The sequence below is a fragment of the Sturnira hondurensis genome, unplaced genomic scaffold (assembly GCF_014824575.4).
Source record: "Sturnira hondurensis isolate 20B ecotype Veracruz unplaced genomic scaffold, ASM1482457v3 Scaffold0014745, whole genome shotgun sequence".
Classification (NCBI taxonomy): domain Eukaryota; kingdom Metazoa; phylum Chordata; class Mammalia; order Chiroptera; family Phyllostomidae; genus Sturnira; species Sturnira hondurensis.
In genome coordinates this window covers 1,986,872-2,000,901 of record NW_028087376.1, presented here as the reverse complement: position 1 = coordinate 2,000,901, position 14,030 = coordinate 1,986,872, and the positions used below count along the sequence as shown (strand labels likewise).

Below are 14,030 nucleotides of genomic sequence, written 5' to 3'. Positions count from 1 at the left end.
GGCAGCTTCCCGGTTCTCTTAGCCACTGGCTGGTTCACACACCCAGAGAACTTGACCTGTGGCCCCTGTCCCAACCACATGCTGTGGACATAGCGCAGGAAAGATACACAGGACCCACCCGCATGCTGAGTCCCAGCAGCAAGGCTGCTTTCAGATGCTCCCTCCCCAGCCCTCCCTAGCCCTGCATTCCCCACGGAAATCCCTGCCATTCCATGACCGCTTGGACACCCACTTCAGACCCTCCCATGAGCTTGCTGGCTGGGGCCTGTCGCCTGCGTGGGCTTCCCTGAGCTACTTCCTCCCTGCTCCAGCCACACAACCTCAGGGTCAAGAACTGCCAGCAGCCTCAGTCCCTGCAAGTCAGACTCACTGTGTTTCCCCAAGGCCAGCAACATGGCCCAGAAATGACTCAGCTTCCTGCCCTGCCCTTTACTTTCTCTAATGGAGCAGGTGGGAGCAGCATCCTGGCTTGGATGGAACAGAGGAGGAAAAAAACCTAATGTCTAAAACCTAATTTAAAAAAATGAGTAATTTACGCCCTGGCTGGCGTAGCTCAGTGGATTGAGCGCGGGCCTGGGAACCAGACGATCGCGGTTCGATTCCCAGCCAGGGCACATGCCTGGGTTGCAGGCTGGTTCCTTGCAGGCTAACTACCAGCAGGGGATGCACAAAAGGCAATCATACATTGATGTTTCTCTCCCGCTCTCCTTCCCCTCTGAAGATAAATAAATAAATAAAATCTTAAAAAAAAAATAAAAAATGAGTAATTTCATTGGCAAAGAATAGAGTCCACAAATAGACTAAAATATATCTGTGAATAATTGATATATAAAAATGTTTTTTAAATCAGTGGGAAAAGATAGATTATTTCATAAATCTACTGGGATAAACAGTTGGTCATTTGGAAAAATATAAACCTAAAATAATGTCTATTTTGTTCCTTGTACCAAAAAAATTATAGGTTAGGTAAAACATTTAAGCAAAAACAAACAACAACAAAACACTAGCATAAAATTAGCAGGATACTAAAATTTTATATATATAAAATCTTAAAGTAAGAGGTCGTCTTTCTAAGAGTGATGAAATGATATCTTTTTCCACATGGAAAATTTAAAGATTTCAATGGAGAAAAAAACATTAAGCAAATCAAAAGACAAATGAAAACTAGAGGACAAATGGTAATACACATGATGGGAAAAAGGATATCAAATATCCTTTATATATAAAGAGTGATTATAAATCAATACGAAAAAGATCCCCATGGTATAATTTCATGCCTAAGACTCAACCCTAAGACTGCACACCTAACGGGTGTGCAGTAGAAATACTGGACACCCGGAGACCTGACCTCCAGGGTCTCTGAGCGCTACTGTTTTCTCACCTGTGAAATGGGAGAACTAACATCTACCCAGCTACTTTGTGGGTTTGAAGTAAAAATCTGTGGGAAATACTTTAGAAATGTAAACTGCCACACAGACTTAGGTGTGTGACTACTAGTTGCGCAGGAATCCCTGCTACTCAAGTGTTCTAGGGTCTATGCCTCTGGGGACATGAGTTGCACAGGGCAGCAAAAATCACGTTAACATGCACTGACTCTTCACTCCTACTCAACACTGACCCCCGGGGCCCCTCAGTCTACCGAGGCGAAGTAATGGTAGGGGCTGCTATCAATGCAGCAAAATGCAAACTGGCTGTAAAGTGAAATTGAAAACCGAAGCAAAAATACAGATAATGTTATGAACTCAGTGAAAGTGACAGCAATCTGTTTACTTACAACTCCATTGACAAATAAGGATCTGGTGGAGGTAACACGAATATACAGGCAATGAACAAAGGATGAGACCTTTTGAAAGACTATGACCTGTTTATTAGAGGATTAAGAAAGATCCTTAGCCCTTAAATACTCTTGCTAAAATGGCCCTCTTTATGATCATGCTCTGAACAGCCAATGAGAAGCTGAGGATGCCACGTTGTGCTTTAGTAGTTTTATGAAAAAAAAAAAACCACTCAGGTGCACAAAAACATTAATTGATTCATGATTTGCTCAAGTTATGAATTGGCATGTAATTGCCGTCAAGTTAAAATAAACCAGAAAGATATGTTTTAGTTTTGTTTTTGAGGATAATCAATGTCCTTCTCCCAACTCCTGCCCCATTTTCTATAACATTTCGGTCTTCATTTAAAGTAGATTCATTTTAAGTGATCTTTTATCCTACGAGTCAAGGACTTTTCTATCTAGGTTCAAGGAATAATTGCAACAACCAACTCGCACAAATCATAACATGTGGGACTCCAAAGGGCCTTGCCTGGGGCAAGAGAACGCAACCACTAAATCAGGTCCGTCTGGCCCCGGTTTACAAGGAATAGATACAGGATTGTGGAAGCTGACTTAGAAATTTGAGGTATTTGTAGCTAAATGATGCCCATTTCATAGACTTTCATTATTACATAAGACTAGGGATTATTTATTAGCAACTCAGTGCTATTATGGGCTACTAACATTTGGAATTTATAAAACTAAAACTACCCATTCCTAGAGATTCCATAATACTCTGATTCCATTTTCCAGTGGAAATCTGAACAGAATGCAATAATAAGCAATGTTTAAAAGATTGTACAGTACACAGAAGAATGTAAAGGATTACAATTTGACTCCTTTTAAAGTCTTCCTTTTAAAGGAGCAATTATGACTAATTCACTTTGGTAATTGCCAACCAAGTTTGCACAGATTGGGTGATTCACTCAAAGTGTGTAGTCACATGGATTTGCATCAGCAGAATTTCTGGCTATTGGTTTTCCTATAACAGGACTTTAAGGCATTCTAAGTGCATTGTAGTTCAAATATATTAAAACAAATCCATCCAAATTATCTGGCACCACTACTTAAACATCTTGTGATATACTATCAAGGTAAGAAAACAAAGAATTTGGATAATTATGTTTTGTGGCAAAGCTTCACAACAAAAAATCCCCAGTGTGAGGTTCCTGTTTCTCAACAACGCACCTAACGGTGTTGCTAGCCCTCAGGTCTGCTGTTCTCCAGTTTTATTTTCCTGACCAGGCCCTTTTTCCACTGGGGAGACGGACAGGAGAAGTCTCCTGCCCATCTGAGATGAGTGGCAGTTAGATAAGAAGGGTCTGCTCTGAGACTGCATGATCTAGAGACATTCTCATGAAAAAACACAGGAAAGAGAGAACAGAACTGGAAATCCAGGCAGCCTGGGTCCTGCCTGTGCATGGCATCCAGACATGTACGGCCACATGAGGACTGCTCACATCTCCGAGAGCAATGAGGGCTCTCGATCAGCATTTTCTATGGCAGCGGTCCCCAAACTTTTTGGCAACAGGGACTGGTTTTGTGGAAGATGATTTTTCCATGGACTGGGGGTGGGGGGATAGTTTTGGATGATTCAAGTGAATTACATTCAAGCTCACCTCCTGCTGTGCGGTCCGGTTCCTAACAGGCAGTAAATGAGGAAGAACATTTATGAATGCTGTCGGTACAGGCAAAGTGCTATGAACGTTTGGGAGAAGAAGAAAAAACAGTTCTAGATGAGGAGGTAAGGAGAGGATCTGTGAAAAGAGTAGCATTTGAACTGGACTCAAAGGATGTGGCAATGGGGAGCCACTGAAGACTTAGGAATACTGCTGGAACATAACCAAGTTTTCTTTAGAAAAGTTCACAGGCAATGAGGTGCAGGAAGCATTGGCAGGGAGAGACTTGCCCAGGAGGCACTGCATGACTGAGTATAACAGGGCTCTGGCCCAAATAGGGTAGGAGTGGAGAGATGTCTTCCAGGGAAGACTAAGAAGGCTCACGGGGATTAGCATGAGGTCTGTCCAACCCACGGGCTCTGCTTTTTTCCTAGTTATCACCCATTTCCCCCCTTCTATAACCCATGGATTGTGTAGGACAGAGCAGGCAACTGAAACAGGTGCTGTTAAGAGTAAGGAAAACACAGAATCTCCCAGACACAGCACCAAGGGAAAGAAGCTGTGCAGTAGAGTATACACGGTGTGATTCCATTTCAGCTTCGTGCACTTTTTTGGGAAATGAGGAGCAAGAGAAACATGCAATGGAGACTGAGAAGTACAGCCAGTGAGGGAGGTGAAATAATGCACCCCCTTCAAAGTCTACGTCTCAATCCCTGGAATCTGGGAGTATGTCAGTTCACATAGCAGAAGAGACTTTGCAAATGTAAGTTAAGGGCCTTGAGACAGGGAGATTATCCCCCATTTTCCGAGTAGGCTCAGTGTACCCACAAGGGTCCTTAAAAGTCAAAGATGGAGGCAGGACAGTCAGAGTCAGAGAAGAAGTGACGTGTGAGTGATGCAGTTGCTGGCTGGGGCTACAAGCCAAGGAAAACGAGCAGCCTCCCAGAGCTGGGAAGGGACAAAACACAGATTCTCCCCTGGAGCCTCCAGAAGGAGCGTTGCCCTGCCAACTCATTTTTAACTTCTGACCTCCCAAACCATAAGAGGAGACATTTGGGTTCTTTAAGTCACTGAGTTTGTGATAATTCGTAGAACAGCAATAGAGCACTAGGGCAGGTGGAAAACCAAAAGGGTGTGGTATCCGGGAGCCACGTAAGGAAAGTGTACCATGGAGGGGGCAGTGACCACCATGTCAAGTGCAGCTGCCAGGCCTGGTGAGATGAGGCTAGAACTGCCCGCTGGGTTTAGTGAGGTGAAGGTCCTGATGACTCTGACAAGGGTAGTTCCCGCGGCGTGTTGAGTTCCGGGAGAGCAGCGTGTTTGTTACCTGTCTCAATGAATAAAGATGGCATGCAGTCCAATGACAAGTGTGTGTCATAAGAAAAAATAAATATGGAAAGGGCTGACAAGGGAAGCTGTGCAGGTGTGGGTTATTTCCTGGGAATGGACCCAAAGATGGTGACTCTCAGGTGTTTCTGGGATTCCTGCCTGTGTCTTTTTATTTCTCTCAAGAGTCTTCATTTCTAATCTTCCCCCTAGTTTGGGCTTGAAGCCCCTTTACTCACTGAATTCTGGAGTGACACCAGAGAGTACTCCTGAAACCTGTGTTTACCCTGGTGTCACATGGAACCACAGTGACCTGGGTCCCTGGACACTCTATCGGCTGGCCTTAGGTTCATTCTCCAGGTAAGTCTAGCCTGGCTCCACAGCAGGTCAGAGCTCGGAAGTCCCTGGCAGGTACCAAAGGATGATGGTTGCTGATTGTCCAGGCAGTCTCAATGGGGAAGCCCTCTCATAGGTGAAACGGATCTCAGCACTCTTCAGTTAGCAGAACTCTGATGTCCACAGTGCTCTGTAGGTGGGGCAGTTTGCCAAAGTTCCCCAAGCATCATTTTTAAAACCTGAACTCGCAGCTCAGACAAGCTTTCCAAGTTGGACTGCGCTCAAGGCGTTCTGGAGTCTGAGTTGGGGTGGGAACCCCGAGTTTCCCTGCACTTAGATTTCCTCCTGATCATCCGTCCCCACTGAATTACTCAGACCCTGAAGCTCGGGGTGGCCAACCCCAAGTGGCAGAATCTGTGTGCTTCTCGGCCACTTGGATGTAGACACACCCTGTGGGGTAGGACGTGGCCCCCAGAGACATTTGGCCCTCAGGGCAACACCCACAGCAATGGCTGCGGGGCTGAGGCCTGCCTTCCTTCAGGGTCCTCCCAAACAGAGGGCTCAATTCGGGGCACGATCAGGTGTTTGCGCACAGGGGACCTCTCGAGGTCTGTGTGGAGGTGGGGACAGGTGAGCATCCTTTCACGGGAACGATCCTCTCGGTGGCAAGTTTAGGGGATAGAAGGATTCTGGTTGGACTGTGATGAAGCTGTAGCTCTCTGCATGGAAAAAGGCAGAATTTTGCCTTTCAATACACAGTTTCATTTCTTTCATCAGTTCCAGAAAGTGATCTGCACACACCAGGGTTAAGAAGATCTGCTCCGTATGTTTTCCAGAGTGCGATACATACCCCACTGATGGCGTCCAACACAACTTCAGGGGTATGAGGATGAGCATTTCTTATTCTAATAGCTTGATATTTATTTTAAAGTGCCTGTAAAATCCGTGGTTTCCCTGGTATTATTGCCTAGAGTGATTAAATGGTAAAATAAAAGGTGAATCTAGTTAAAGATGAATATTAAATAGAATAGTCCAAGTGGTGTATGCCAATTCAGAAAAAACAGGGACTGATTCATGGATGACCCAAGTCTGGAAAACAATACCTATGGCCTTGGAAGGTTTGACCCCAAAGTTCTTTCCTTTCCTATTTCTTTTTTTAAATGCTGGTTTCAGCTCAATAAATGAACTTCATGCCCTGCTAACAACGTGAGCTGCTGTTAAAACATTGCTCTTACCTAAGCTTGGCATGAGGAGCTGGACCCTACTGGCCCTTGAGGGCCATGGTGGAAAGGGCGCCTCGCTTCCCTGCTCAGCCGTTGCTTTCTCACTTACTCAAGGTGGGCAGCTCAGCTTCCTCAAGTTCCAAGGCCATGGCAACAGCAAACCTTGTCTCATCCCCACAGTATGCTGGCTCAAACGGGTTTGACTTGTTTTGTATGTGTGCCTTCGTGTGAGTGTGAATTTGTGTGTAAGTGTGTACACAAAGGGGTGTGGCAAAGTAGGGGACAGGGGAAACCAATGAAGCCAGTCCTTCTCCCTGGAAATTTCACAGAGCTCCAGGAGGCTCCCCTCCAAAGATCCCCTGGGGGGTGGGTCACCATCCCTTAGGGAGTGGGTCACCCTAAACAACAGAGTAGGTTCAGGACATGCCCCTTCCCCATCCAGATCCCTTCTGGTCCTCACATCATGGGAGCTGGTCTCTAATCTCTCATTCCAGCATGAGGAGAGAAGGAGGGGTGGAGAAGGCAGCAAGGAGGTTGCTAGAGAGAAGAACAGAAATGTCTTGTTTCCACTTGGGCCTTAAGAAGAGGGCTTCTCTCTGAAAGGATACCTGACTCCACTTTTCTCCTCTGATTGCCTCTCTCCCTCAATTTAAAGACCGCCTTATGGGATGAGTGGCCAGAGGGGAAATAAAGGCGGGGCCTCACCATTGCAATCTAACAAAGAACTTAATACAGGAGGCTAAAAGCAAAAGCTCGCATGTTGACCCAGTCAGTCATCCTGTGCCTGGTTTGATAAGGCTGCCAGGCGCTCTGAACAGCAGGTGAAACCATGATAGTTCAGGAGATGGGGAGCCTTGAAAGTCTGTGTGTATCATCTCCACTAGCAGGGAAAAGGGAAACCCTGAGACTGTATACTCATCCCAAAGCCTGGAAGGGGGGAAAAGGAGGGGTCTACAGCACCCAAAGAGCCCACAAAAAGCTTTGGGTAACTGTCTGCCTCCCATCACGTGTGCAAATGAACAAATAGAGTCTGGAGCAGGATAAAGATTTGGGCTAACAGACCCCTCCTCATACCTACATTTGGGTAGTCACATCTCCCCAGAAAAGCTGGCACCACCTTTACCCATCAATCAATATGTAACTTCTTCATCCCCGCTGTGCCAACTACTTAAGTCCTCAGGACAAAGGACTCTCTTCTCTTGGTCCCTTGGCTTTTTTGCCACATGGGCCTGGGGGGAGTCCCGGCCACCCAGCTTCTGGCCAAAAGGGAGACCTTTGACCTTTCTCTTGGTCACCCGGCCTCTGGACACCCCACTTTTGCCACCCCTGCTCTAGCCACCCTTGCTTTGCATTCCTACAAGAACTTAGCATTAACAAACTTTGTCTGCATGCTAGTAGGCTTGCTGCCCTGTAGTTCTTTACCGCGTCACTGAGAAGAACCGAGTTTCTGGGATGTTCTCCTGTAACATCTATACTAGGTTCTAGAATAGACATCTATAGACAGAAACTGACAGATAACTGGATGAGTATGGCCATTGGTCAAGTTTGAACCACAGGTTTGTGTGTTGATAGTTTTCAGCTTTTCCCCCATCTCCTCAGGTTGGAGATCAGTATAATGATGCCTGCAACATGGCCACAGTGGGATTCCTGGGGCAAGTACAGGGGTAGGAAGCAAATTTGGTCTTAGTATTCTCCAAATGCAATCCCTGAGAGTCACAAAGTAAAGCAAAATCAAACTGGAATAACAGCTGGTCAGCAGAGCTGGGAGGTAGAGCCATCCAAGGCAGCTGGCCAGGAGTGATGCTCACAAAGGTAGAGGGTTGAGAAGCCACACCCTAAGGCTCCTGTTTATAGGACACAATTCCAATGTAGGATGGCTCCCACACGCCATCACAAGTCTGAAAGTCTCTGGTATTCTGGTCCCAACCTCTCATTTCCTGCACTTAGCTTTTGCTGTATCTATGACTAAACCTGCCCCTTCAGCATGACCTGACACCAAACATCAAATTCCAATAATAAGTTGGGCTCCCACTGCAGAATGCTGAGTCTTGTTACCGTACCTATAAAAAGTCTCTCATATCCAACCCCTCTTCTCCCTCAGTCACAGCCACCACAGTGGTGGCCACCATTACCTCTTGCATCGGGCTGTGCAGCAGCCTCCTACCTTGTCTCCTCACACTCACTTGGGCGCCCTCTATTCCCTCTCAGCACTGCCCCCTTCCAAACACTCAAATCTCTACCAAAGATGCAAATCTGACCATGCCACACCCATGCTTAAACCCCTTCCCTGGCTTCACATTGTTCTTAGAATCAAGTTCCAAATCTTGAGAAAATGGCCCCAGGAGAACAGGGCCCCAGCTGACCTCTGGCCTCCACCCACTTCTATCTCCTTGCTTACCACCTCTGGTCACAGCGGTTTTATTTCTGTCCCTCGATTGTGCCAAGCCCTTACCCTTCAGAGCCTTCACACATGCTGTTGCCTTGGCTGGAACGCTTTCCCTACCACACGTCACCTGGCTAAGCCCTGTCCATTGATTACCTCTCAGAGTAAATGTCATTTTCTCAAGGAAGCTCGCCTTGAACCTCCCTTCCAGATCCATTCTCTGATGGCACTAGATAATTAAATAATTACAGTGTAATTAGTACATTCCCCCTCCCCCTCTTTAGCCTGTTAGCTCCACAAAGATGGTATTGGTTTTGTCCATTGGTGTCTCCCCAGTACTTAGCTCAGTGCTGCCAGCCATTAAGGGATCCAGCGAGTGAGTGAGTGATTAAAGAATTAGGCATCATGGCCTAATGAGAAGCCACCTGCAAGAGTGAGAGGCAAGTGCTTTCATGCAAAGCTGTAAAAGCACTTGCTAGGGACATCTTGGAAGCAAGAGCTAGAAAGAGGGAACACCTACTGGTTTATATCCAAGCATGCTGGCCCCACTGACACTAGTCCTAGAGCCTGGCCTGGGGAAGGTCCAAGGGAGGGTCCAAGTTTGACCTCTGGCCTGACCTGCCTGGAGTTCTGTGGATAGGAGCTATCTCCCATGCCCAGAGATCCTTGGGATGAAGGCAGCATCGATTTTGGAATCAGATTCACTTGGCTTTTCTACTACTTAGCTGTTTGACCTTGGGCAAATTATAGAGCTACCCAAAGCCTCAGTTTTCGCACCCCCAAATAGGGATAACAAAACCTACCCATCCTCAGTTAGAGACTTAATTACCATCATGAACCTCTACTGCACAGTAGCATGCGGCACTAAGTGCTAATCCCTCTTCCCCAGCAAAACTGGCTTAGCCCTGTCATTTCACCCTTTTGGACACCGGAGCCAGCAAGCAAGACAAGGAATGATGGGAGGTCTGAGGGATGGGATGACACAGTCCACCCACGCCACTGCCATGACCTTTCCACCCACCCAGAGGAACCCTAGAGCAAAACTAGGGTAACCCCAGGAAATCCAGACTAGCTGAGTAGGGCAACTGATCTGTGCCTTTTAGTAGCCAGAGTAGGGTGAGATGGGGAAGGGAGGACTGGTGAGCTTGGCAGCTATTATTCGAACAGAAATAAACAGCAGTTGCAAAGAGGGAAAGGGCAATAAGGGAACAGGAAGGAAAGACTGGGCAGGTGAGGGGCTGAGAAAAGGTGATCCAAATTGTCAGATGGCAGAGGCTGCAGAAAGAACAAACAGGAAGGAGGGAGTAACTTGGGTGGTGGGAGAAGTACCAGACAGAGGGTCATGGTTAAGGTTGGAGACGAACGGCAAACTCCTGGTGAGGAGGTGGGGGGTGGGGTGGGCATGGACTTGCTTGCTGGAGTGAGGAGAAACGGAGGTGAGGACAGAGGCTGTCACCTTGAGTCTTCCTAGAGGGCAGGTAAACGGGGCTTGAGGAGAGTGGAGAGTTGGAAGACGGGAGATTAATGGGGAGGGGTTCGTGACCCTGGGCCCCCCTGTACCTGAGGGTCTCCTTGCAGCTCGCCCACGTAGTACTGCTCAAGCCAGCGGCGCGCATTAGCCGAGTGCCGGTGAGGCGGCCCGTCCAGGTCGGCGCTAACATCCTGGCCAGCCCGTGCCCGCAGCAGCTGCTCGCCCCCCGGGTGCTGCCGCAAGAAACCCGTGAGGTCGTAGAGGCGGGCCCCGCAGCGGACCCAGCAAGCGCCGGCTGCCAGTTGCTGCTGGACCTCGGCGGGTGAGAAGGAAGCGGCGCGGGGCGGAGCGGGGACCATGGCCGAAGACCGGAGCTCGCCGCTCGTAGTCCGGGCGTCTGCTCGGCAGCGGCCCAGCGCGCCTCTAACATCCCCTAAGCCTCGGCCGCCTGGACCGGCTGGCCGCTACCGCACCTGCTCATTTGCATGCCGCGCTCCCATTGGCTATTCTGGGGGACACTGCACGAGCCCGCAGGGGCCGTCTTCTCCATTGGCCCTCAGGAAGCCAGGCAGACTGTAGCGGGGCGGGTCTGGAGGTGCTCGCCACCCCCAGGTGGCCCTGGGCAGGTAGAGGGCGCGCCCGCCAGGTGTGTCCCGTCTCAGGAGGAAAGCCAAGGGGGCGGGCGGATGCAGACGGAGCAAGTCTTCCTGTCTCCGGTGGCTGTCTGGACTGACACCCTCTGTGGCCTGATCGCCCCTGGAATAACTCTTCTGCTGTTGCTTTATGAGAGAAACTTTTAGTTTTACGTCCTCCGGCTTCAGGAGGGGGCGGAGAGGACGGAGGTATGGAGAGGGCTAGAGTAAGGCGGATGAGGCTCCAGACTCAGTAATTACAACGTATAACATTTTAATGTAATATTTAGAAAATCACATTGTTGCATAGTATGAATGTACTTAATGCCAATTAACTATAAATTTAAAAATGGTTAAATTGGTAACTTATAGTATGTATATTTCATCATAATAATGTATATAATATATTATAAAGAATTCCTTTTTAAAAAGTCATATTGGCAAACCACAGCCTGCAGGTTGGCCACCTATTTCTTTCTGTAAATAAAGTTTTATTGGAACTGGGACTAGTGAGGTGAGGCAGGATGATGAAAGTGAAGGGTGGGATCTTGTTTTTAATATATAAAGTTTCGGGATTTTGTTCATCATGGATTTTTTGCTTTTTAATATTTAAAATGTTACATTAAAATATTCTTTATATTGTGTACTGAGGGGCTTTTTTTTGACATGCCCTAAGGTTTTGCACCCAGAGAGACTACCTCACTTGCCTCACTCTGGTCTCACCCTGCAAGGAGAGCCCTGAGGAGAGAACAGAGAATCCTATCTTTATCACACAGAGGAAACAGGGACCTAAAGGAGAAAAGCCTTTAGGTCATGCTACATGGAAAACAGTATGCTCTTCAGTTTTATTTATGAGAGAGAAGAACTGTGTGTAATGTTGTTTGCCTAGCAATTGGGGAATCTCCCTTGAACTCATGATTTGTAATCAATGGATCCTGGTACGGAGGCCACCCCATCCAGCCGGCCTCAGTCTTTCTCAGGAAAAGATATGTTCAGGGCCACCCTTGTTTACGCTCTCCTGGGACTGAGCATCTATACCAGGCCAGTGCTGCAGAGGAAGTCCGGCCCAGATACCTTGGGCAATACCAACAATGGATGTGCCCAAAGTCAGGAGAGTTGTGTCTTCCTTCTCTCCCAGGCCTCTCCTGGCTCACCCCCAGGGATTAGGCAAGAGTTGGGCTGAGTCTGTGAATCTGCTATGGAAGGCCTGGAGGCCTTAGGTCACTAATGTTGCTTTACTCAAGTGTAAATACATAGTCACCCTTATACCACTTCTACACCTGCCCTGTTCCAAATACCCTGCATGTGCAAAAGCAGTCAAACCCACACTCGTAGGTGTCCTTAGGTTCTTTCTGCTGGCAATATCTGAGTGATAAAAGCCATTTGGATTTCTCACCATTACCTTAAACTCCTATTATCTCAAGTTGAACAAGCAATGTAGCCATCTATTCAGAAATGTAACACATTTCTTGCCATAGTTAATTTCACCCTAAAGATACACTATATAAAGATGTATGTATAATAATATTAAGTGCAACCTCATTTATACACTAGGAACAACCCAAATATTCATTAGAAAGGACTGATCAAATAAATGGTACATTCACTTAAATACTATATTGTCATTAGAAAGAATGAGATTCATGTGTACAGATAGAGATTAATTTCCAGGGCATTGTAAATGGAAACAAGAATGTTGTGTACAGTGTATTAACAATTATTTTGCTATTTTTATTCTTTAATCTTTAAAATATTTTTAATTTATTGATTTGAGAGAGTGGAAGGAGAGAGAGAGAGAGGAGACGCATCAGTTTGTTGTTCCACTTACTTACTCATTCATTGGTTGAATTGGTTGATTCTTATACAGGCCCTGACTGGGGACTGAAGCTGCAACCTTGCATATTGGGATGATGCTTTAACCGTCTGAGCTATCTGGCCAGGGAAAAATATTGTTAATGCAAAGAAAAGTATATATATAAGTTATAAAACAAAAATAGTATAATTAACTCAATGAATTTGCCTCCCAGCCCAACAGCTGGGACACCTACTTCTATGCTTCAAAGCTTCCACCACTCCACCTCCTCCCAAGAGGTAATCACTGTCCTGACTTTTGGGCTTATCCTTCCCTTGATTTTATTTTTAATATAGTTATCACATCTATGTGGATGCCTATGCAATATGTTGTTTTGATTAGCTTGTCTGAGTTTTATGAAAATCACATGATACTGTATTTTGCTTTACATGGCATTACATGTTTTTCCATAGTGTTTTAAGATTCATCCATGTTGTTGAGGGTCACGGTAGATGATCAATTTTCACTGCAATGTCATATTCTACTATATGGATTTCTTTACCCAGTTTTCTTTACTTATAGGTAGGATTTGAGTTGTTTTATTATTTTTTTCTGTCCATATGGGTAAGAGTTTCTATAGCCTATGTACCTAGGAATCCAGTTGCTGGGTCATAGGGTATGCAAGTGTTCCCATCTACAAGAAAATGTAAGTTAACTTCTAAGTGGCTGCACTATTTCACATCACTATAAAAAATGTATGAAAATCCACTGGTGTGGCTCAGTTGGTTAGAGTGTCATCCCATAAACTGTAAGGTTGTGAGTTCAATTCCAGGTCAGGACACATGCCTGGGTTTGCAGGCCAGATCCCCAGTCAGGGCGTGTACAAGAGGTAATTGATGGATGCTTCTCGCTGACATCCTGATGTTTCTCTCTCTCTCTCTTTTCTCTCTCTCTCCTCTCCTCCCTCCCTCCCTCCCCTCTCTCTAAAATCAATAATCATGTCATCCAGTGAGGATAAAATATTTCTTTTAAAAGATATTTGAATATCCCTAGTCCTAAATCTGGGAACAAGTCAAGGATGCCCATTCTCATCACTAATATCCAACATTGTATTAGAGGTCCTACCCAGTGGTATAAGGCGAAAAAAAAAAAGAAATGAAAGGCATAAATAGCAGAAATGAAGCCTTTAAATATTCTGTTTACAGATAACATGGTTGTTTACATAGAAAACCTTAATTAGCCCTGGCTGGTGTAGCTCACTGGATTGAGTTTGGTCTGTGAACCACAGGGTCGCTGGTTTGATTCCCAGTCAGGGCACATGCCTGAGTCTCAAGCCAGGTCCCCAGTGGGGGGCAACCACACATTGATGTTTTTCTCCTTCTCTTTCTCCCTCCCTTCCCCTCTCTCTAAAAATAAATAAATAAAATCTTTA

General features: G+C 46.3%; 1 protein-coding gene across 1 annotated transcript in view; it reads right to left on the bottom strand.

Moving 5' to 3' along the window:
- FA2H (fatty acid 2-hydroxylase) overlaps positions 1-10,618 on the bottom strand; it is a 50,207-nt gene extending 39,589 nt beyond the window's left edge. Inside the window, exon 1 of the mRNA XM_037063629.1 lies at positions 10,264-10,618. Coding sequence (XP_036919524.1) covers positions 10,264-10,533 — 270 coding nt within the window. The 5' untranslated portion in view covers positions 10,534-10,618. The remainder of the gene's footprint in view (positions 1-10,263) is intronic.
- Between the last annotated feature and the right edge of the window lie 3,412 nt (positions 10,619-14,030).